General features: G+C 41.7%; 1 protein-coding gene across 8 annotated transcripts in view; it reads right to left on the bottom strand.

Annotated features, from left to right (window-relative positions):
* ST3GAL3 (ST3 beta-galactoside alpha-2,3-sialyltransferase 3) overlaps window positions 1-23,377 on the bottom strand; it is a 172,364-nt gene that overhangs the window by 57,863 nt on the left and 91,124 nt on the right. For all 8 annotated transcript variants that reach the window (XM_063165932.1, XM_063165931.1, XM_063165937.1 and 5 more), the window contains one exon: window positions 9,292-9,386. In XM_063165932.1, coding sequence (XP_063022002.1) covers window positions 9,292-9,386 — 95 coding nt within the window. The remainder of the gene's footprint in view (window positions 1-9,291; window positions 9,387-23,377) is intronic.

Genomic DNA, 23,377 nt, shown 5'->3' with positions numbered 1-23,377 from the left:
CATCTATCAACCACTATGCATGCACTTTTACTATAAAAACAAAGCAAGAAGCCTCTGCACATTTTTCTCCCATCTAGAGGAGGAGTCAACTACATTTATCTAAGAATCCTGAGTTATCTTGACATATTCTATCAACTTGGCCTTACAACATCAGAAGATTCAAAAGGCAGCTTGGTACTGCATGATTGATCTGAACACCAGTACATATTGACTTCAGGTTGACCTTGAAATTTTCAGACATTTGGAAAAACTAAATAGTTAGAAATTAGGCAGACAGTGACCACACAGTGAGAATCAGCCTAAGTCTCAATTCTAGCCTTTTTCTCTGTTATTTATGTGAAGGAATGGAGGAGACCTTCACTGTAAATGTCAACAACACTTAAAATTGTTGTTTCTAAGGCAGAAACTTCTTGCTTGTATCACCAAAAGAGATGGGAGGCCTTTCCAGTCCACAGGGCTTAGTGCAGGCATCTTACAGGGTCTACCTTCTGCCTGCCTTGAAAGCAGGCAAACTGGGACATTTGTGCACTCTCAAGAGGCCAAGAGAAGAGGCTGTAATTTTTCAAGTTGTGTATACCAGCCACCTTCCTCAAAACCCAGCAGCACACTCACATGCTCCTGGTGGCTGCAGTAAGGTGTGAATGTCCTGCCTCAGGGCCAGGGGACAGCGTGCTGCTGCAGGGCTCTGTGTCTGCCCTGGGAGCCAGGGCCGGTGCTCATCTCCTCTGGTGGTCACACAGCTGCCACCCCTCCAGCCAGCACTGCTGCAGGTCCTGGGCACCAGCTCCAGCTTTTGGGAATGGCCTGACCCGAGTGAGGCAGACTGACATCCTGTGCAGTCTGCCAGGAGACTGCACATGGGTCCCCGTCCCACCACAACAGAATGCCACGTGTGTGTCAGCTTTGTGGGGAGAGTAAGCTAAACACTACCAATGCTATGGATTAAACAAATCACAGTATTTACAAACAAGTTCTTAGCACAAGCCAGTGCATACACTTTTTTTTCAATATACTACCCAAAAGTTCAGCTCTGTATAAAATTCTTCCTTCAGCATTTTTTTACCTTAAGGTCTTGCTCCATATGGGAGCTGAGGAATGACCTTTAACAGAAAAGTTTTCACATCTTTTGAGGAATGATCTTTACAGCAGGTCAAGGGAGGTGATTCTTCCACTCCACTTAACCCTAGCGAGGCACATCTGGAGTGCTGTGTCAGTCCTGGGCTCCTCAGCACAGGAAGGACACGGAGCTCCAGGAGCAGATCCAGTGGAGGGCAACAAAGATGATGGAGGAACTGGAGCATCTCCCTTATGAGGAAATGCTGAGGGAGCTGGGCTGTTCAGAGGTGAAAAGAGAAGACTGAGAAGGGACCTAATCAATATCTGTCACTCTCTGAGGGGAGGTGCCAGAGGACGGACCAGGCTCTGTTCAGTGGTGCCAAGCAATGGTACAAGAGGAAACAGGCAGAAACTGATTCCCAGGAGGTTTGACCTGAACATGGGAAAGAACTTCTTTAATGTGCAGGTGACTGAGCCCTGGGACAGGCTGTCAGAGGGGGTGTGGGATTTCCCTCACTGGGGGTATCCCAGAGCCATCTGGACACAGTCCTGTCATATGTGATTTGAGATGACCCTGCTTGAGCAGGGAGGTTGGCTCAGACGACCCAGTGTGGTCCCTTCCATCCTGACTCATTCTGTGATTTTCCTCCCTGGTGCCCAGCATGGGCCCAGGTCTCACCACATGTTCTACTCTCTCTCCCAGAAACACCATGTCCAGCTGTAGACAGCCAACATTATTCATACCTTTGTGAAGCTGGGAATCCAGTGGTTACAACAGGTATCACAACGTGTCTGAAATTCCCTGCACCACTTCTTTTATTATTGATCAGCTGACTTTAGGAGGTCAATGCAGGGGAAAGCAGCTATGAAGAATTCCAGAATTTAGCAGTGCATTGCAAACATGTGAACTGGCTCTCAAAAACAGCTAACTACAAACTGAGGAATCTGTCCCCAGATCAAAACTCGTGTGTAAATACAAGACAGTGGTTTCATGAGGTCACTAGCTGTACCAGGTTCAGGTGGTTTGCTGGAGACACACTTTACTAACAGCAGGACTTACAACTGCCACGCCTCACAAGACCTCCATTGATGATTTTTAATGGCATTAAGACAAGAGGCATGTACTGTTGCCTAGACACAAAGCAAAAGAAAAAAAAAAGACTGAATGTGCATGGTATCCTCCCTAGCAATTTTAGAAGAACCTGGCATGCATTAAATGTAAGCTCCATTAAAGCCCTTAAGGCCTATTTTTATAACAAGATATAAATAAAATACATAACATTTAGACTCTTCATTTACATTGTCGTTTTGGAGCCTTCGGGGATTTTTTTTTCCAAGCTTTTCTTCACAACCAAGAGATTGTTTTCTCAGAATACAAGCTTTATTCCCAACATAATCCCAGGGCTTGGAAAGTTGGAACATTAATTTAAAAAACAATTATGAAAAAAAATGGGCAACATTATGCAATAACCACGCATTAACAATTTTTATCTAAACTTGAGTTCAATGCACAGGAAGTAATAAAGTCCATAGAAAGAGGCAAATTCACGCCAAATAAAAACAGTCCTTGAAAGATTCACAGTGTGCTGGTTAAAGACAAGCAGGAAAATAAATACAGTTGTTATAGAGGGCTCTACATTTTTGATGACCCTTCACAGGTGGCCAGGCAATATCTTCAAGGCCAAAAATCTCAGCAACCACTACAGTGATTCCTAATTCTTCTGACCCTTGTAGCAGCATTAATAAATGGCACTTCAAAACACAACAGCCAGAGAGTATCTGCTCTTCTCTTCAGGAGATAGAAAACAGGAATATCATATCTGTGTTTCCATTGCAATTCAAGACTTCTGTGAAGAACTCTAATATGGAGTCATCCAATTAAATGAAACCTTACAAAGGTTTGCATCTCCCTTCTTAATGAGTTGGGAGCAGGACTATTTTTTAGGCACGCTCAACAGCAAAGCATCAGTTTTGATTGAAATAAGGGACTGCACTGTTGTACTTTCATCATGAGAGCTCAAAAATGAGAAGGGATTTAATTTCAAAATTCACAACATTACTTCCCTTTAAAAGTTCTATTCAGTAATGAAAAGTCAACCCTCTACCTCATCTGAAACTTTCAATGTTTTTTCCTCTTCACATCACTCATTTAATTTCTTTAGGCTATAAAATCTGCTAAATTCCCTGGGGAAACATCAACATTTTTATATCTATATTCCCACGTGATAATGGCAACTATTACCAATTTTGGTCAAATGCAAAATTCTACTGGAATCTAGTTCAGAAATGTGCCTCCAACTCAGGAAGAAACAACAACCTTGTTAATACCAACTATGAACAGAACTAATGGCTCTTCTGTACATGCTTGCTCTTCTGCTTTTTTGTTAGGGGAATAAGACATGAAGAACAAAAGAATGCTTATAGGAGGAAAATCATCTGTAAAACAGAGTACCACTAACAAAATGAGGATAAAGTTGGAGAATTAAAGCATAAAATGCCTCATTCAGACCTAGTCAAATGCAGGGAAGGTGACTGCATTTGGTACTCCAGTCTCTACAAAGAGCAAGAAGATTAGGTTAGAAAAGTCCTAGTTTTCTAATGTTTTTTTTTTCCTTGAATCAGCTGTAAATTGTCATGTCCAACTGCATATGTTTTCTCAGAGATTAAGTATTGCTCATGCCAAGAAAGCCAATGAAAAAGAAAAAGCTATGAAGGAGCATGCACGGAAAGAGAGGAGATTTTCTCCCAATAACATTGTGATATGCCAACTTTTGCAGGCCTGAAAACTCAACATTTTCACTGGAGATGAATGACCTCCGCCCCACGAGACTAGTGAACAACGGCTGAGCAGCACTGAACCATGGCTTTTCCCAGGAGCACTGACACAAAAGAAAACATCCAAATAAAACCAAGTACAAGAACAGTTAATCATTGCACAATAGCAATCCACTAGCATTGGTGGTCTGGACAAAGACTTAATTCCTTTGTCACTGAATGTATCACCAGTTCCAGACATCCCTCCAGTATCAAGTGAAAATACAAAGTTTCCTGGCCAGTCATTTATATTATATTTGATAAAACTGTAACATTTCAAACATGTTCTTAATATTCTCTTATCATCATGGGGAAGAAATTGGTTCCTAGTGGCTTGATGGGAGGGAAATTCTGAGATGCTGACAACAGAATCAGTCCCTAAGAAGTAACTATCACCTTCAAAGACAAACTGATTCAGGGCCAACAAAGCAGCCTCTCTGCCGAAAACAACTGAGCAGGAACAAAGGTGGAAGTGAAGACATGCAATTACTGCTAAGCAGTGACACAATTACTGACTAAATGCATGGAAGGGATATTACACTGATCACGTCTGTTTAGTTTTTTAGTGCATGCTGTGCCATATGTTTTCACTTAAGTTAAAAAACCAAAAAATTGCAGCAACTCTCCCGTCCTCATTACACAGAGAGATTGCCAGATACTAGCTACTCCTTCTGAAAGCCTTTTATATTCTTCAAACCACATGTACTGAGAAATGCTATTAATAGTCAGGTATTTCTTCAGTCTTGTTTGTTGCCCTTCTCCAAATAACTCTTTCCTTTTGCTTTAGCTACAGAGGTAAATTTGGGGAGGAGGCCCTCTGGGATTAATAATCTTACTAACACTATAAACAATTTTTCCATTGCTTCTTCATTGACAAATTTAACCCTGAGAGCAGTGCACATGCTACAGAATCTCTGCAACTACATGGACAGCATGGGCATATTCATACATCCATAATTACACTGATAGAAGCACTGGTAGAAAAAGGTGCAAATCCAAAAGAAGAAATTTCAATTTAGATTAAAAAAAAACTCCATGTGACTTGTTCAAGAGCCCAAGATTGCTGCAGTCTCCCTGCTCTTGACTGACAAAAGTTGCAACAACAGACTTGGTGGGTGCTGGGAAAGAATTCCTACAAGCAAATTATACTCCTACAAATGGTGAAATATGGGAGGCACTCCAACATCCAAGTTAATGCCAAAACAATAGCCTGGGACACAGGAGGGTGCTCGGCAGCTGGAGCTGTCCCCCACAGGAACCCTTGACATTTGGAGCTTTCTGAGTTCCAACATCTTGTTGCAGTTTGATCTTCTTGACAACTGTGAGAGTTGACCAATTTAATCACGTTCCTCACTTTGACTATAAACACACCAGCAAACAAACCACACCAGCAAACAAACCACACCAGCAAACAAACTGGCAGCAGGGCATGGTCCTGCACAGTCCTCCTCGAGTCCACACTAACAAAGTGTTAGCACAGTCCCAGATGTGCTCACCAGGGCCAACAAACATCCTCCTCTACAATTCTCACGCATTCACAGGCTAATACAGGCCAGTGACCTTTCTTGATAGGAAGCCTGGACATAGCCACTCTATTTTTGTGGGGGGCAGGGAGTTAATCTGTTTGAACAATGAGCTCAACAGCGTTCACGACCACAGGACAACCACTTTATTTATTAATAGAGATGGAGTCATCATTTCCAAGCACTTGGAGTGGCCCATCCCGTTTCCAGACTCCGTCAAATCCCACAGTAGGGGACAACAAGTTTGATGTGGCAGGCAATCTCAGTTTCTAAAAGCAAGTGCAGTCAAACATGACATTGGCCTGTTTGTCAACATGGGCATTCCTCATTTAAAAATCTTGATCCAGGTTCTGAAATATAATCTCATGGGTTCACAGCCAGCTGCAGAAGTCACTGGGCAAAAGCTAGAGCCACTGTTACAAGAATGGCCAAACTAGGTACTGGTAGTGACCATTTAAGGTGCCCAAACATAATCACACCTCTTCATACCTATTATTTCCCCTATTCTCTGCACACAGAGGAAACAGAGTTTCCACAAGGGCTACAGACACCTATGATGAATGCAACAACATCTTCAAACTGCTGGATCAGCTCCAACATTCCTGACAGCTATCACCTCTGCTTTTGTCCCAGGTTCCTGGGCATTGTGATCAAGTAATTAGAACCAATCCTTGGTCCAGATCTTTGGTGAACAGAGTCAACAACTACAACATGTATTAAAACTCTACCCATTTAAGAGAGGTTAAGAAAAAGGTACAACAGCTGCTCTTCAGTTCCTCTTCATCTATTTCTAATAACTAGTTGAGGACTCTCAGAACCACTGTTCAAAGAGAGTTTGATCAAGACTTCATAACACACACCTCATCTCAGAAAGCAGCAGGGTTGCCGCCTGCTTATTCTGTGCCTCTTTCACAGAACGCAAGTAATCACTAAGCCTGTTAACTGATAATAGCAGCAGTTTCCCATCTGACACAGGATGTGCAGTATTCCTACTGCAATAGCCCATTTTACAACCAGCAGCATTCAGGGAAAGTCTAAAAACTTTCATATTCAGGACCCTATTCACCTTGAGGGCTTCTACACACAAATGCTCTTGCCAAGAATGGAGCACTCTGTCCATAAAACCTCCTTGCCTGGGCTGATGGCCAAATCAGAAAATAACCACTGGAGTGAAGGAGCAAGAAATCTTTCACAAAGAAGCACTGTTAAACTTTCTATGTTATACTGAGTACTTTTAAGCATCTGGAGATAGGAGAGCTGTCTTTACAATCAGATTCTCATCAAAGAAAATGAAAATCTCTGATGGACTGTGTCAAAATGATCAGCATACTGCCTTCTCTTTGATATGATAACCTTTAAAGAGCAGTAGTCCTGCCCTGAAAATTTCTGAGCCATTTCTATTCTTTTACATGTAATTTATAGAGATGTATTATTCCAAATTAGTGCAGCCCAGTAGACAATACTCCTCAAAAGCTGCTTTCCCCTAAATATTGCAAGACTCATTCTAGCAATCTTGGAACTGTCCTTTCTTGAACCAGTAAACACAAAGTGATGGATAAAAAAGGACTTAATTCAGCTTTTTTCCAGAGACAAAGCAAAGCAGAACTTAGGTAAGAATAGAAACTTTAACAAAAGAAAGTAGAAATGGTGGATTAGCTTCCAAGCTACCAATAATCCCTTGGTTTCATAACTGTAGCATTTTCAAGCTACCACAGATTAGTTTCTAGAAGTTCCTTGGAACATGCAGCATCACTGAAAGTGAGCTCATCCTGTAGATGTATTTCAAACACGAAAAAACCAAAAAGACCCAAACAAACAAAAAGCCGTTTTATACTTGGAAAGGATCACAGTGACTTAAGAACAGCAGGTGATATTCACCACAGTTCTCAGCAAGGTCTTCCCATTGCCATCTCAGCTGCAGTCGGTGTCTACAAACACCAACCACCTTTCCCAGTGTGGTGCACATCGGAAATCCCAGCTGAGAGTGTCATGGGGCTGCCGTACACACAGAGCAAAGCTCCTGCCCCGTCTGTGTCAATGCAGCCACATCTCTCTACACTTGCTCAGCCACCCTGACTACTCCTTTTCCCATGCACATCCCAGCTCTGACAGTCTTCACCTTGCACCAGCACGTGACTGAGCTCCACACTGCCTGCCTGGATCATTTGTTTGGATATCATTAGATGGCCCTGACTGAAAGCCCTAATGAGGTGCTGATTCCATCATCCAATCAGTTGTCTGAGCCCAAATGCATCCCATGGGACAGCCAGAAAAGAGTGATGCAAGAATTCCAAGTGATGTGTAACATGAAAGGGCGCCATTCGCATCGCTAGGACTCACAGCCTGTCAGCAGGGCCATTAGAAATCCGGGGCTACACAGATTTATAATTCAACCCTCCCACACACAGAACTTGCTCCAGACTGAAACTTGGCACAAAATTCAGTCCCAGGAGGGTGTTAAAAAAATAACCTATTCAACGGTTTCCGTCCCATGGCTTCAGCTCACAGCCATTTAAATAATGGCAATTTCTCATTTCTCTTTTTAACTGAGGAAATCCAATATAAAACACCAGATTTACATAACATTGCAGTGGTGATACAAGCTGGCAACAAACCCAGAGAGAAGGCTGCCAGAGCCATTCTGTCATTCTCTTTTGGTGGATTTCTCTATTTGGATTCAGTTTAATGGAATGATTTTTATTAGGTCTAGCTGACATCACATGTAACCTGTAAATCCCACCTCCACACTGGCCAGGCATCTTGCCCTAGCTTTGTATACCTTGTGAGCTGGTTAGAAGGGGACAAGCCCTGCTGTGGTCACAGCAGCCTCCCACTTGTGCTGCCACTGTTAATTCTGTGCTGCAAACCCTGCTGGCTGATTTAGAGGACAGTAATTAGCTTCCTATTGAGCTTCAAAAGACTGACTGGACAAGGAATGGACAAAACAAAGAAGGGAACTGATGCAAGCCAAAAGCAATTTGTCAGCAGAGCCTTTGATTTGATCAGAGATTGTTCCATAACTACCACACCTGCTTCCAGGGAGAGACACAGAGCCAAGCTTTCTGTGGTTGCAGTTTTTTCTCCACCAGGTATTTAAATTCCTACAGGATTATCTGTAATCTTGAGTTTGTCAGTGGAAAAAAAAATTCCAAGTTGATGCAATGCCACAAAAACTTATTAAATACACAGGACCTCAGATAGTCTGCAGTAAATCACTGCAGTGAGCACAAGCCTTCTGCTCCACCACCACTTAGACAGAGGCTGTGATTGCCCATGTGGGACAAATAGGAGCTTGGCACCTCAAAACAGATCATCTTCTGGGCGGGCTACTGGCTCCCATCTCATCCACCAGCACCACTCCTGCTTTCCACAGCACACCTGAGACACAGCCCCTTCTGCCTCGCTCCAGAGCTGGAGGATAGGACATATTAAAATTATCATCAAAGCATCTGAACATACTTTTCTTACTTGTTATATAAGTAAATAAGTAGACCAACTATAAAATCCTATGATAAGAAAATGAAGATTTGTATCAGTGGCCAAGCCCAAGGCACTTCAAACCAGTTTGAACCCTCTGCTGCTGTCAGCAAAGCTGCAACAAGGTTTCTGGCAGCCAATGTCAAAATGCTTCTTTCTAGAATGTGGTCGTTGGTCTCAATTGCCGTTGTTGCACTGACTCTCCACATGTACTAAACCATCTTCCCTAAGGCCAGCCTCCAAGGTCCATGGTTCAGCTGTAAAAACCTTTCTGCATTTCTCAGAACTGCATATACAATAATTCTCTCAAACAGGAAATAAACTGAGCCCAAAGGACCACCTGAGTTTTCAAAACAGAAAAGAAAATGGGGCAAGCATGTGCAGACCACCTTCTCCTCCAACAGCTGCAGTTTTCTCATACCTTGTCCTTTAATTCCAAAGGGGGGTACAAAGTCCCTGATACGTGCCCATTTCCTGAAGGAATCGTCCAAGAACATTGGTGCTGGCTTCGAGAACCTGAGAAAACCAAAAAGAGAAAGAAATTAACTCCTGAACTAGGAAGGATAAACCTCTGCAGGAATGTTGAGAGAATCCATACCTAAATGCTGATTCTACAATGTCACTGGCGACAGAGTAATGTGGAAGATTTTACTTTTACCCAAAGGTGAAACAAATGTGCCAGAATTTGTGTCACCACTCAAATCACTCAAGTCATGGACCTAGCAATCACTTCCACTCAACAATTTAAAACTGCCCCAGTACTGTTTGGCTATTAATTTAGCTACAATAAAGTGTAAATTGCAAGCAGGGTTTAGGCAGTTTGACTTCCAGCTTTGTGAGCCCAAGCCAGTTTCTGTGCTGTCTGTGTGAGTGTGTGAGGAGTCTGCTTTGGCCTCACTTGTGCACACACACAGCAGCTATCACCACACAGGCAAGAAAACAGTTTGGGAGATCATGAAGCAGTTTGTAGCTTACAGAGAAAGGAAATGGAAATTCAGTGCCTTCTTCAGCATTCATTAACACATAAATGATTCAAGAGAGGTTCCTGCCAAACCAAACAGTTACAATCTATCCAGAATCCCTTACAAAAAAGAGACCTAGTCCTACTTAACCATGTCATTATGGAAATACATTATCCTAATTATACCCTCAACACACAAACAGCAGCTAGTAAAAATTTATCTGTTCTAGAAACAATTACTACAGTGGCCAGAGAAAAGGAAACAATTAGCGAATATAGAAACATTAACTTCCATATGGGACCATTTCTGAGTGTATCAAGTATACTAGAAAGTATGTTAATACCATTAGAAATCTGTTCATTCAATCATTTCAAAACAGTAGCAGAGATGCTCTGGATCAAAATCAATCCCACCAAGAAAAGGAATGTACTACATGTTCAGAGAAAACACCTCCACCACAGAGTAAGGTACATACCCCTGAAATAGATCCAGCTTGGCCAACCTACACATGGGACAGGACAGGTGTAAGCCATGGTTTAGCTCTCCCTTCAGCCCTTCAGGTTGTTTCTGAGCTCAGCATGCAACTCTTACTGCAGTCAGACAACCTTTGAACTACCTGATTTAGGATAAACTCATCTACACTATGCCACAGCCAGGTACAAAGCAACAATTTCAAAGAGCAGCTCAGTAAGGAAAGGATGGAATGAAATCTAAATTATAAACTGGTAAAAGTGAAGCCCTATCATAGATGCCCAGTAAATCACAAATGCAGAAATCTATGGAAAGGGGAAAGAGACCAGGAGAATTTAACAAAACAAGAAGTCTCAGATTCACCCATGCATACTGCTTCACATCCACTCATGCAATCTTTAATAAGATCATCTATAACCATAAAAGCAAGATGCACAGATGACATGGCTGATCTAGAAGGAAAGGAATGTTTTTTCCAGAGCTGAGAATACAAAATATATAACTTTGTCTGGGAAAAGGTGGGGGAGGTATGTTAGATATATTAGAGCTTCTGAAGCTTTTAAGTAAAAACACCTCACAGGCCTATTTAAAAACAAATAAAGAGCAGTATAGCATTAACTGTAACACTTTTACTCTGAAAATATCCTAAAAACTTCAATAACCTGACAAATTAGTTCAATGTTTTCTCACACATCTTGGTGCACCAAAATATAATTATTATGATTCCCGGGGTGTCTCCAGGGACTTACTTCCACCTCCTTCCAACATCAACAGAAGGAATCTTTGCAGGTTGGTCATGCAATGCAAGAGCTTTTATAAGATGAAGGGTTACAGCAGAGATGCTCACAGCCCTTCCTCTACAGCCACTCCCTGAACTCTCAGCAGAAGCCAGGTCCCACAGAGTGGTCCCTGTTCTCCCCATGCACCAGCCTAACTCAGAAGCAGTGTTATTTATACATGCAAATAACTGCTCTGTTTGCAAGTGATACATCTGGAAAAGCCAATTTACAGTAGTCTGATGGGGAGCAAGGAAATCCTCTCCCTAATGCAGATTTCCATTTACAAAAGGTGCCTGGTAAAACCAGGAGGGAAGTCAGATCCTCCTAAGACTCCCTGGACCCCAGGGGAGTCCCCAGAATCACCTGAAGCTCAAGGCATGACTGATCTAATGCTCTGTGGTATTGCTTCTGCGTGTGACAACCAGGGCACCAAAGTGATGCCAAAGAAGAGGTGAAATGATCATTGGCCTTTTTTTTGTATTTGCTACAAGTAAATGTAGGGATTTTTCTAGCAAAGAACATGACAGCCTTAGACTAGCTACCATTATTTGGCAATATTTAATACTCCTGTTATCAGGGGCAGAGAAATGGACTTTTAACTCATACTTTTGCTTCGTTTAAGGAGGAAGAACAGTTTTAGGGAAATATTATATCCATATGGGAAAAAAGGGAGCAAGTTAGAAGATATTTTGCTCCCATAAATCTTGAAAGTAATTCCGTTTGGGAAATATTAAGAAATTATGAATGCTGTAGGCTCATGCGCTTTGCCACCTCAATAAATCAGAGCTAGCCAGAGCTGATGTCCAGCAGTGACAGGGAAATGCTGTCTGCCAGACTCTCCAGGAGCATGGCTGTTCTGTCTCAGCTCTGAACTGCATCTGGCGTACTCCAGGACCCTTCAGGAAATATTGGGATTTGTCTCAAACAGGCCATGGGAATGCTCTCTGCAGAGCACCTAAAATACATTCCAAGGAATGCATGGGAGTCTGTCAAACAGAAAAGGCAAATGTTTCTGAATGATGTTAAAGCTCTGCATGTACTGAGCAGCTGGGTACGGGATGCTGCATTTTGCCTGTCACAGCTGCCTAAAGGCAGGTTGGCCTCACTGGCAACCACAGCTCCAGACCCAAAACAGGTTTGTGCTCCTTCAGAAAACCGCACAGAAAGTGAAAGTTTTGACTTTTCAGTTCTAAATTTTAAGCACTTCCTCTCTACTCCACCCCAAATTCCAGAACAGACATATTGCAACCTCATTGCACCTGACACCCTGAAAAGCTGAGGAATTTGGCTGCTTGTGGCACACAATTATGACCTCTGTAATTTGAGAGAGAAATGCCACGCATCTACAATCTCTAGTTTGAATGGCATACCCTGCTAAAACACAAATGACATCTAAATGGACTAAATGCTTGACATGATAATTGTGAGGTACAAAACAAATCTCTCCCAGTTCTCAAGTTTGAATTCCTCATACAAAGCAGTAATAAAATCTCTAACAATTTGTCACCACGCACAGCAAAAGGAAGCGAACGTTCTGCCAGAAACTGTTCTTAAACAGAAATCTATAATCACACAAATATGTGATATATATTTGTGCCTAAAGGACTCTGGCTTTTGTGACAAAACATTACATTTCCAGCTCTTTCCTCCCTGACAAGAAGAGTTGCGACCCCAAAGCATTTCTGAAGGCAGAGCTAGACTGCCAGAAGCTCCCCAGCCAAGTTTTTCAGCCATTCCATTTTGTCCCTGACACTGAGACCACTTCACAGCTGCTCCTCTTTGATGAGCACGGAAGTACTCAGCATAAGCAGCACTAACTTCCCAAAGTATCCTGCAGTCACTAGACAAGGTAACTATGGGACAATTTTAGACATTGAATCTTGACCAGAATCTTCTCCCTACTCCTTACCTGCTGCTTTCCAGGCAATTAATACATAAATGTGTAGAAGATAAAAAGCTACATCTCAGAGAAAGAAAAAGAAATAAACTGATTTATGTGTCTTTGGCTTTAACGAGGAGGGATGAAGAAAAGGTCAAGTTCCTGAATGAGTAAAGGAGAAGACAGCACCACATTTCTAAGGAACCACGACACCAAGGAAAGGCAAACTGGCAGCCACCAAGCTCCGCTGTGAGCTTATATTTCAGATATTCCCTTTTTTAAAAACATCCTCCTTTAAGTTGACCTGTGCTTTTGTTTATTCTTTAATGAAGGAGAATCAGTAGTGCTGGAAAACTGAAAGCTGAAAGAAAAAAAAAGCCCAAACAGTGCTAGAACCTAACGCTGTGCAGAACCTGCACACTGCATTTGTAAAGGGGCAGGAACAGCTTCTCTCTCTTTTTTTAAACCACACATAAATTATTTATTTACACTGGCATGACTTCTATCTTCTGTTTGCTGATGATCAAAAGCATCCATGGTTAGACAGAAGGCACAAAGTCTACCAATGTTATTAATTAAATACAAACTGAAGCCCTTGAGTGCTGAATCATTAGCACTGACACAGGCATTTATGGAGAGAGAGAGAATCTAAACTAACCTTTTCCTTTTTCCTTACTGAGACCTAGAAGTATGCTGTCTCCCTTGCCTCCCTTCTCTGGGGAGCCACATGGTGTGACAGCATAGGAATGAGGAGGTTTGTGACATCCTGATTTTACATTTCTTATTGACATTAATCCTCTGTCAAAAATCCAAGCAGCTCAAAGATTCCTCAAGGAGCTGAAAAATTTAAGAAACTGCATTAATAAGGATTAACCCCATCCTACAACCAACATACTACTTTTCCTAGACCAGCAAATAAGCCCCCCCCAAAAAAGATGGCTGCAAGAAGAATATCTTTAACAGCAGAGATCGCATCAAATAATAAGTTATCTTAACAAACTGCAGAAGTCTAAAATAAAAGAATATGGCAGAGAGAACGTAGCACTGAGGAATAGCGGCTCAGAGCACCCTGCCAGTGCCATTTGAGACCACCTAACTCTTTACAAGAGAGTGTGTGCCACAGATCCCCACCCATCTTCTCCCCTGCCCTCTGTCCCTAGTGTGTATCTGCAGCTGCCTCTTTCAGGCTGCAAAGGTCTCAGCTACGCGGCCACTCCCCACTCTGACACCACTGAATGACACAGCAGAACAGTGCTCTGCAGTAAATGTCACCACCACTCCAAAAAGATGACTTTGAACAGGCTTTATTCCATAAGCAAAGGAAAGGGCAGGTAAAATCAACTGAACCCAAACCCCACAGACCATGTAGCAGTTATCCCTGCCTACTTTCCTGTGAATGATTGCCCTGTACCTTTGAGGCACTCTGGAACATCTTCAGCCTTCTTGCCCTCTGCTCTCCATCACCTAGTAGGTTGTTTAAACTCATCAGTGCGGCCCTTTTCTCATTTTCTCAGTGCTCTATTTAGAGCTGGACCAGCTGCTCCAAGATGTATCTTAAAAGGCTCCCATTCTCAGCGCCATGGTTCATACAAAGAACATTATTATACTCTTGCAGGAAAGATAAACATCCTATCACGAATGAAAAATGTAACTATTACAGCTGTAAAACCTGTTAAATACTTTATTTAAGATCAGAAAGCATCAACTCAAGGACCATGTCCAATTCTGGGCCTCATGTGAAAAACATGAACAAACTGAAAAAAAGGCCATAGGAGACTCTGAAACACATCTAAGGTCTAGAAAACATGATGTCTGAGGAAAGCTAGGAAAAACAACCACCTTTGTTTAGTACAGAAAAAACTGGAGGAGTACATGATAAATATTACAAGGCTGCTGCAAAAGAGAAAGATAAAATGTCTACATCCCTGGTAAAGAGAAGTAGTAACACCGGTCCTAAAATGCAGCAAAGAAAACTTAATCATTAAAAAAATGTTTGTTATGCTTGGCATCATTACACATTGAAATTTACTGTCTGGACATGGATTACAGAACTTACATCAACTACACCACTTTCTGATTTGATTGTAATATTTTTAACAAGTTTATATCTATTAAACACCAGTTAGCCATAGCTGCACCTACTTTTTAGAGGGAAATGCAAATAGATGATCTTTTGAAGTTCTGCACAGGTCTGTTTCATCTAAAACCACTTTCATACTGGGCTAACATTGCTAGGAGGTGACCAACTAGCCACGCTACAGCTGGGCTGGGAATCAAGAGCTGCCCTTCAGAATCCTTGCACTTCTTAAGTATTTCTCTTCATATATGGTAATCAAGTTTCAGTACAATCACTGCAGATAAGCAGCACGTGGATTTTCCAGCCTGCTGCCTGCCAAGAGTGCTTTCTGTTTGTACCCCGCACCTTTGTGATAAACAGGAAGACACGTAAAGTTTAACCTTTCTGCAGTCATTAATGTCTTGGGCTTATGGCACCACCAAGGCACAAAATCAAAGAATGATTTCACATTGGCTCAGTCCCTCCTGCTCACTGTGTTCTGACATGCATAAAGTCCAACAAAGTGTCCTGAGCAGCTTACCCACATAATGCAATTAGTCATAGGGGACTGGAAAAGTTTTCAGATAAACTAAATATTAAAGACAGAAAGAAATCAGTTTGCCTGCTCTGTTGAAATCCTCACACTTTCCTCCTGATTCTCCAAACATTTCAGACTGAAAACACACATGCATGCACAAAAATAACAAGAAGCTTGGTTTAAAGGTTGGCTTCCTCTTGGAAAAAAAACCAAAATAAACAAATCAAAAAACTATAAAATTCAGACCAGGCAGAAACTTTGTCCTGACCTGCCTCATGCAGCAGCTTATAAGACAACATGCAAAATTTGTCATTGTTCACAAAACTCTCCTATACCAAAACACAATTATGCAAGGGTGAAAAGCTAACTTCTCAACTACACAAGGTTCTGTTAGTTTAAAAACCAGTCTTCTAACACCATTTCAATGTCATAGCTTGTTCCTCATGTGTTATTGTCAATGATGCAAGATTGAATTACAGCTCATTCTTCCTACAAAAAGCCAGGTGGGGGGTTCAAGAACTCTGAGGGAGCACTGAGCCAAATAGATGAGATTATGTGGTATTTGGAAACATGATGAAGGTGAGCGAAAGCACACTGCAATTACTGCCTGGGATTCCAAAGCCTTCTGTGCAAACAAAAAACGAGATGAAGAGGGAAGGTGAAAGGTCCAATACTTCTCCCAAAAAGAAAGAGTTAGCTCCCATAGAAGATGCCAGCCAGCAACTCTGCCAGTTGGCCAGGCTTTAGCACAATTATGTTCCTGCTAATACTCTGCTGGAACAGGAAGGGGATTGTGCTTTCTAATGAACACCAAGTGGAGAGCAGTCATGGAGGGTCTGCTGCTGTTCAACACTGCACTCCCAAAAGGCAGGGTATCCAGGGATCTCTTTTTTTCTGGTGAAGATCTAACACATTCCAAATGACTGCAGAGGATGGGCACAGTTCCCAGCATGGACCTGTTGTCTTACATCACACTAATTAACCAGTCTATTAAATGCAGTGACTGCACGGTACTTTTATAAAGCCAATTTAATGTTCTCTTTATCCTTCCTGCAGAGAGAAGTTAATCCCTGTTATTGCCACTCACTGCTCATTCTTGCCACCACTGGCCATGTCTGACTGTCCTGAGCTGCCAGCAGTCTTATGGTGGAGCACAACAAATTGCACTTCTCTGTTTCAAAAGTTCTGATCTCATCTTCTCCTACCACATTGTTTAATGTATATGCCTATCTTGAGGTTATCCTACTGTCTCAGATCAATCTTCAGATTTCAAATCATTGGAGGGGATAGTAAAATTTTGAGTGGCCTTCATTCATTACTTCACAAGTAAATATGTTGCTGCAGAAGGAGCCTGGAACACTCAATGCTGTAAAGAGATAGGTATATATGTAGGGAACAGGGCACTGATGATAAAGAGCCTTCCACCATCAGCTAAGCCAAAAATGCACATATTGCTCAGCACAGCCCAGCACAGAACTGATGTGACTGCTCTGCTGATGTACAGCACAGGGGATGTAGCACAGAAGGGAAAGAGCTGTTGAAGCTAATGAACAGCTAAGCACAAAATGAGTGAGACTTGATCCTGATACAACCAGCTAAAGACAAAAATAAGGCCATCAATCTTTAAAAAAAATCCAGAACAGCTTTGTTATGGCAGCTAATGAAGACAGGAAAGCACAAAACAAATTACTTGATGTGAAGCTTGGTCATTTTATGAAAGGGGTTGTATGATCTGGTGTCTGCATAGACAGAAGACTGGACTTCATCATTCATTCGGTTTCTGAATGCCTGATGTTCCTTCACCTCTGGCCCATTGCTCTTATCCAGCTCAAAAATCCACATGGGGCAAAAGTTCCCTGAGTAAGTCTTACAGGAGTGAGGATGCTGGCAGAAGAAATGTCAATGTTTCAATAATTGTAACTGAAACAGATGGGTTGATCTGAGTGAAAAGAGTCTTTAGTTTTTTCAAGGCTCATACACTTCTGGAATGACCAATGCCATTTTAGAACCTAGACAAAAATTCCTATTAACACAATATGGAAAACATTAGTCTGTTGTGAAATAACACATGGCATTAACAGACATCTTGTGAGCTCTTCTGATTTTCTTACATGCATGGCAACATTCTGAAAAGTTCTACAGAACACAGTTCCTCATATCACACTCCTGGGAGAATCTTCAGCCTTCATGTTAAAAAAATCTCACAGCAAATAAAAAAATATTTTTATAGACTTATAGTTGGAAATGAGACCTCAACAACTAATAAATGCTCAGAAACCTGAGGAGGAATAAAAAGAAACCATTCTTTTTCAACTGCATGAATTTTCTGTTTTGACTCGTTATTACTGACTATTTGCTGGTTGCAATTCTCATCAGTGCAACTCCCTATAGTGTCTTTCAGGTGATCCACAGAAGCTTTCCTCAATGAAAATGCATGCAAGGGACAAGCTTGCTTTCACACACCAACAGGAAATGAGAGGAAAACAGTAAATGTGAGGAAAAAAAGTCTGCAGAAGCTATTGCTCTGACAGCTGCCTACAGCACACAAGACAGGCAGACAATTAAATGCAAAGAAACAAAGACAAGAAGTGAATCTTCTTTGCACACCACAAATTGATGCTCAAAGACAATTATACAGATGTTTCTTACAACTTTTGTCAGTTATTTTTAGAATATTTTTTTAAGTTATCACAATGTGCATTTCATGTGAAAAACTGGCATAGCAATGACCAAATCAGGTCTGCGGCTCATTTGAGAAAACAGGAAGATATGAACTAGAAATGAGAACAAAAGTTGCAGTGGAACTGAGAAAGGACTGAAAGCATAGAAGGTGTTGGGCAAGCACAGTTCTCCCCAAAAACTGGACAATGCTTTTTGGCTGGAATCCATACCATGGCTTGCACCACTCAGCAGTTGGACATCCTAACTTAAAAAACAGTGAGAGTGGAAATGTTCTCTATTGCACAAATTCCTAAGACCTAAACAATTTAGCTTGTCATGCTCCTTCTTGTAGGAAGTTGTTCAAGGAGCAATTATGAGATTTTCAAGCTTGCCAAGAAGTCAAAGCAGCATCATTCATCCAACCAAAGATTAAGCTTTTTTCCTTCTATTAGGTGAAACAGGATAATGTAGTTTTAAGTGTCATCTCCTAGGTGCAGCCACCAGATGTGCATTTGTAGAATGTACACAAAGAAACCCCAAATATTACTATCAGAATAACTTCATTTGCTGAAAAACAGTTACAGAAAGATCACAAAGCTGCTATTAATGAGATCTATATCAATCTCAAAGGGAAAAATTCCAGATGCATTTCTGTTTCTCTGCTGCACAATAGACTTCACATTGTAGTCCAGGACAAAGTGAGGGCAGCCAGTTGTTATTATTTAAGATTCAGACAGAGGCTTTTTTCTTCCTTTAACCAGATGCAAAAACCTCCAAGGACTTCACTGAAAGCCTGAACAAAAGAAAAAAAAGCCAAAAGCCCAAGTGGAAAGAGTGTTCTCGGAGGGACCTATCCCCCTAGGTGCCAGAAGGTACATCTGTAACTGGATATAATGCTTGATAGGGCTGACATGGACCTAATGTCCAGTTTAATGTAATTTTCTGGCTCCTCTGTCACCTTATTAATTCCAGCCCTTAGCCTAAGAGTGGTAATCTGTAAAGTAACATGCACTAAAATCTTCCAGATAATATCAGCACTATTTAATATACGCCTCTCCCCTTTGGTTCCGTGGTTCTAAAAATAAACAAGTATGTTAACAAACCAAGGGTAAGACTCTGTAAAATCTCTTTCTAGGTACTGTTTCCAGAGATAAGGCACAGAGACTGGACATGGAAGAGTTCCCATGCAAGAGGCCACCTGACAAAACCAAAAGGATTTACTGACTCCCAGAGCAAGTGGGTGCTGTGGAGAAAGCTGCAAACAGTGCCAGCACAGACAGCTCCATCCTTTCCTCATCACCCCACACAGAAAGTGTCTGGCTTGAGTTAGAGATCAGGCAGGAAAAAGAGACTAGAGGTGAGACTTGACTACTCTGATGAAGTAAAGAACCACAAGCCATGTGGACTTCTCCTGACCTACCTAAAAACAGGTGTGAAAAATAAGGCATGTCCTTCCAGCCAGCACATTCACTGCCCTCATCCAACCAGAGCCCTCTGCTCTGCTGTGTCCCCATGTCCAAACTCATCACACATCTGGCAAGAGACTGTGCAGCAACAACAGCACCCACAGCAGTAACTTCAAAGGACTCTGCCAAGACCCTTGATAGAGACTGGAGCACAAGGTATGCTCTTAAAAGCCTGCCTTCTAAAATGCTATAAATCTCCTGGAAGAGCTGATATCCTCCCTGCCTCACTAATCAAAGCAGAGACACCCTCCCAGTTCTTTTTGCTCCACTTGAAGAACGGTACAGCAGTCCTCATTCCAGGAATGGAGTTTTTCAATGAGATACTTCATTTCAACAATTTCCCACAAGAAAAAACTGCAGAAAAAAGGATACTGCTGGTTTATGCATTTGAGATTGATGTAAGCCACTGAAACAAATACTAAATATTATTAGCTACTAAAGGAAATGGTTATGGTGAAGATGAGGGGATAAAAACCTCTCACAAATATGCCTTCTCTTTCAGTATCCTTGATAGAGAAAGCACTTCTCCTACAGCTGTGGGAAAGAAAACAAGACACAACGGCTGAAGTGAAAATTGCACATCTTTGGCTGTTATCAAAGGGAGCTCTACACATGGACAAAGTGCAGTCTGCGTGATTCCAATTCCAAAGCAAAGAAATGCTGCAGGCGTATTCATCATCCACATTTGTATTTGCTCCTGAATTTTACAAAGAGCAGTGAACATTGCTGATCCACTACTTTTGTCCCAGTAGCAACGTTTAATTGCGTCAACTGCATTCAGCCTTTGTAGAAAGCATCAATAAACTCACTCCTACAATTGATACTCTCCCAGTGACCCCCTCGGGCAAACCAACATGAAGCAGCTCCAGTGTGCAGCACTGCCAGCTGACACAGAAATCCTGCCACACCCGGGAGTTTTCCATACCCTTAGAGTGTGGGTGGAACAAAGTACAGAGAGCAACTCAGCATCTCCATTAATCCAGCAGGGAGACGCAAAAGAATCACAGAATTATTTAGGTTGGAAAAGACTCTTAGATCGAATCCAGCCATTAACCCAGCCCTCCCAAGGCCATCACTAAACCATGTCCCCAAGTGCCACATCTAAATGTCCTTTAGCTCCCTCCAGGGATGGTGACTCCACTACCTCCCTAGGCAGCCTATTCCACTGCTTGATTTTGGAGAAGGTGGAGAAATTTTCCTAATATCCAATCTAAACGTCCCCTGGCACAACTTGAGGCCATTTCCTCTTATCCTGGAGAAGAGAAGGACACCCACCACACTAGAACATCCTTTCAGACTCTCTTCCCATAGAGAGTGATGAGGTTCCCTCAGCCTTCTTTTCTCTAGGCTAAATACCCCCAGCTCCCTCAGCAGCTCCTCACTGAACTTGTCCTCTAGAGCCTCCACCAACTAGTCTCTGCCTTGGCCTGGAATTCAGTCCATTCTCTGTATTTTCTTAACATCATCCAGTTTTGGGGTTTTTTTTCTCATTCTTTCATTTGCCCACTTATGTTTGTCTAACCACTTAGATGGCACTCCACAAACAACTACTCTCAATTTACATCTGTCATAGAGAAGGTGTTCTGTGTTTTCTTTCCACTTCTTAAAAGTATTAAACTTTTCACCACAGACATTTTAGAAGCAGACACTCTTGGTGTGACAGGGCAAGAAATCTCTCCATTAAAATGACAAATTGCAGTCATTTTGTTCTCATTCAATCTTACTTTTAACAAAACAATCACCTTGTTAAGAAAAACTGAAAAAAGGCATGAAAGCCATCAGCCTGCAAAGTGAAAGCTTTGAAATGCACTGGCAAAGAAAATGAAGACCATAAGATGAGTAATCTTAATCACCAGCTATTTCTAATGTCTTTTAGTCTTAAGTACCTCTACCTTCCAATAAATCAACAAATGCTTAGAATCTTCTTTGAACTTAGAGATGTAAAATACAACAAATAACAAGAACGCTATGCTTCAACCTACCAAATAAATAAATAAATAATGGCAATCAATAAGTTTTTTCCAAAGCTGTAAGAAAATCCTACAAAATGTGGTGACTGCAGTTCAAAATTTTTCAGAAATACTGATTTTTCTAAAAATTATTTCCCCATATAACTTAGAGTAGTTTTAAAAAAGTTCAAGTCCACAACCCCATCTAACTCAGGATATTCTTAAATTTCCTTGTCTAAACAGAAAAGTTGAAGGACTACATTAGCCAAGTATCTGCTGATCTCAATGACAAGAGAAATAGCAGATTTGCATTAGCCAGCAAAATAGCAATGCTGTTGGCCAAAAGGAGAACTTCCCACAAGTATTTATGGGTGCTCTTTGGGCAAGTGTTCAAACAGCCAGCTGTGGAGTGAGAAAACAGTACAGGATCATCCCACATTACTCTCCCTGCCTCTGTAATGCTCATGCTCAGCCCTCCTTAATTGTACCTTTCCACTGGACATTTTGCTTTCCCTGAGCTGCAGGCTAAGTGCACTTGGCTGTGATGTTCACAAGCAGCACCACTATAAAACCTGCAGATCTTCATCAATGCTGTGTAAATGTCACAGGCTACAAGTGACTGAAGATTTTCAGAGACAATCAGCACTTTGCTAAATTCAACAGCAACTGTGTAATAACCAGTCTTCTCAACAAATCAGGTTACTCATGTTACCATACTTGTCTTGCAGCAATTATTTCTGAGTATTCCCAGTACATGTTTTCCCACCATGACAACCTGATACATGCTCTGCAGCAATGGTTTTCATTTTAATATCTTGGCCAGTCATGGAGTGAATCAAATTGACAGCCTCTCTGCTGATACCAAGCTTTAGAGGCAGCAGAACAGGTCCACTCCCATCAATTTTTATCAGCTAAACTTTGAAAAATAGTGCCCCTAGTTAGAGGGATTAGTATCTCCCTGAAAACGAGTATTAGGAATAAAAATACAAGAGCAGCTTTAGTAGAAATTAGAACAAATTGCTTCCAAACCTGCCTGGGGCCAGCACAGCTTTGGAGAACACTTTGAGGGAGCTTTTGTTCCATGGCTGCTTGCTCCTTTTGATACCAAGAGCATGCTGAATGTGTGCAAAGCACAAATCTGAACAATTTGCCTGCTCTATTCACAGTTATCACCCACTAAAAGATGTTGTGGATGCTTCTAGAAATGCACATGAAGAGCCTGGACTGAGGGCAGTGACCTGGAGGCACTGAGCTGTGCCAGCGCCAGCCACCAACACCAACCCCAGGACAGGCACAGGGCTCAAAGGTAATTACAGTCACTGTACCAGAACTAGTTGTCTCTGAGGGAGAGGGGAAAAAAAGGTGTTGCTTGATTTTTAGCTTGGGATTATTTTTTTAAGAATTCGTCAGCTTGATTGCCCAGCAGTAAGGAAAATCCCACCTAATGATGCAAGTGAGACTGTGCTGGGGCAGATCAGAGTTCAAAATCTCTTTCCCAAAAATGGCAATAAATGGATGTCCAAGGTAAAGCAAGAACAGGGCAAAGAGATAAAATATTTCCTCCCTAACATTCACACAGCTTTCAAACATTTTCAGCTGAGTGGATTTCCTGAGCTTGATGTGGTTTGTCTAATCAGCAACCCCCCTTTCCCTCCCAGCAATAGATCCCTCCTCCAAATGTTTGTTCAGACTCCTCTGGAATTTGTACAGACAATTTGCAGCTGTCACATGCTTTGGCAAGGAATT

This window comes from Melospiza melodia, chromosome 11, assembly GCF_035770615.1.
Source record: "Melospiza melodia melodia isolate bMelMel2 chromosome 11, bMelMel2.pri, whole genome shotgun sequence".
NCBI classification, from domain to species: Eukaryota; Metazoa; Chordata; class Aves; order Passeriformes; family Passerellidae; genus Melospiza; species Melospiza melodia.
The sequence above is the reverse complement of the archived record's forward strand: the minus strand, read 5'-3'. Positions and strand labels throughout refer to the sequence as shown.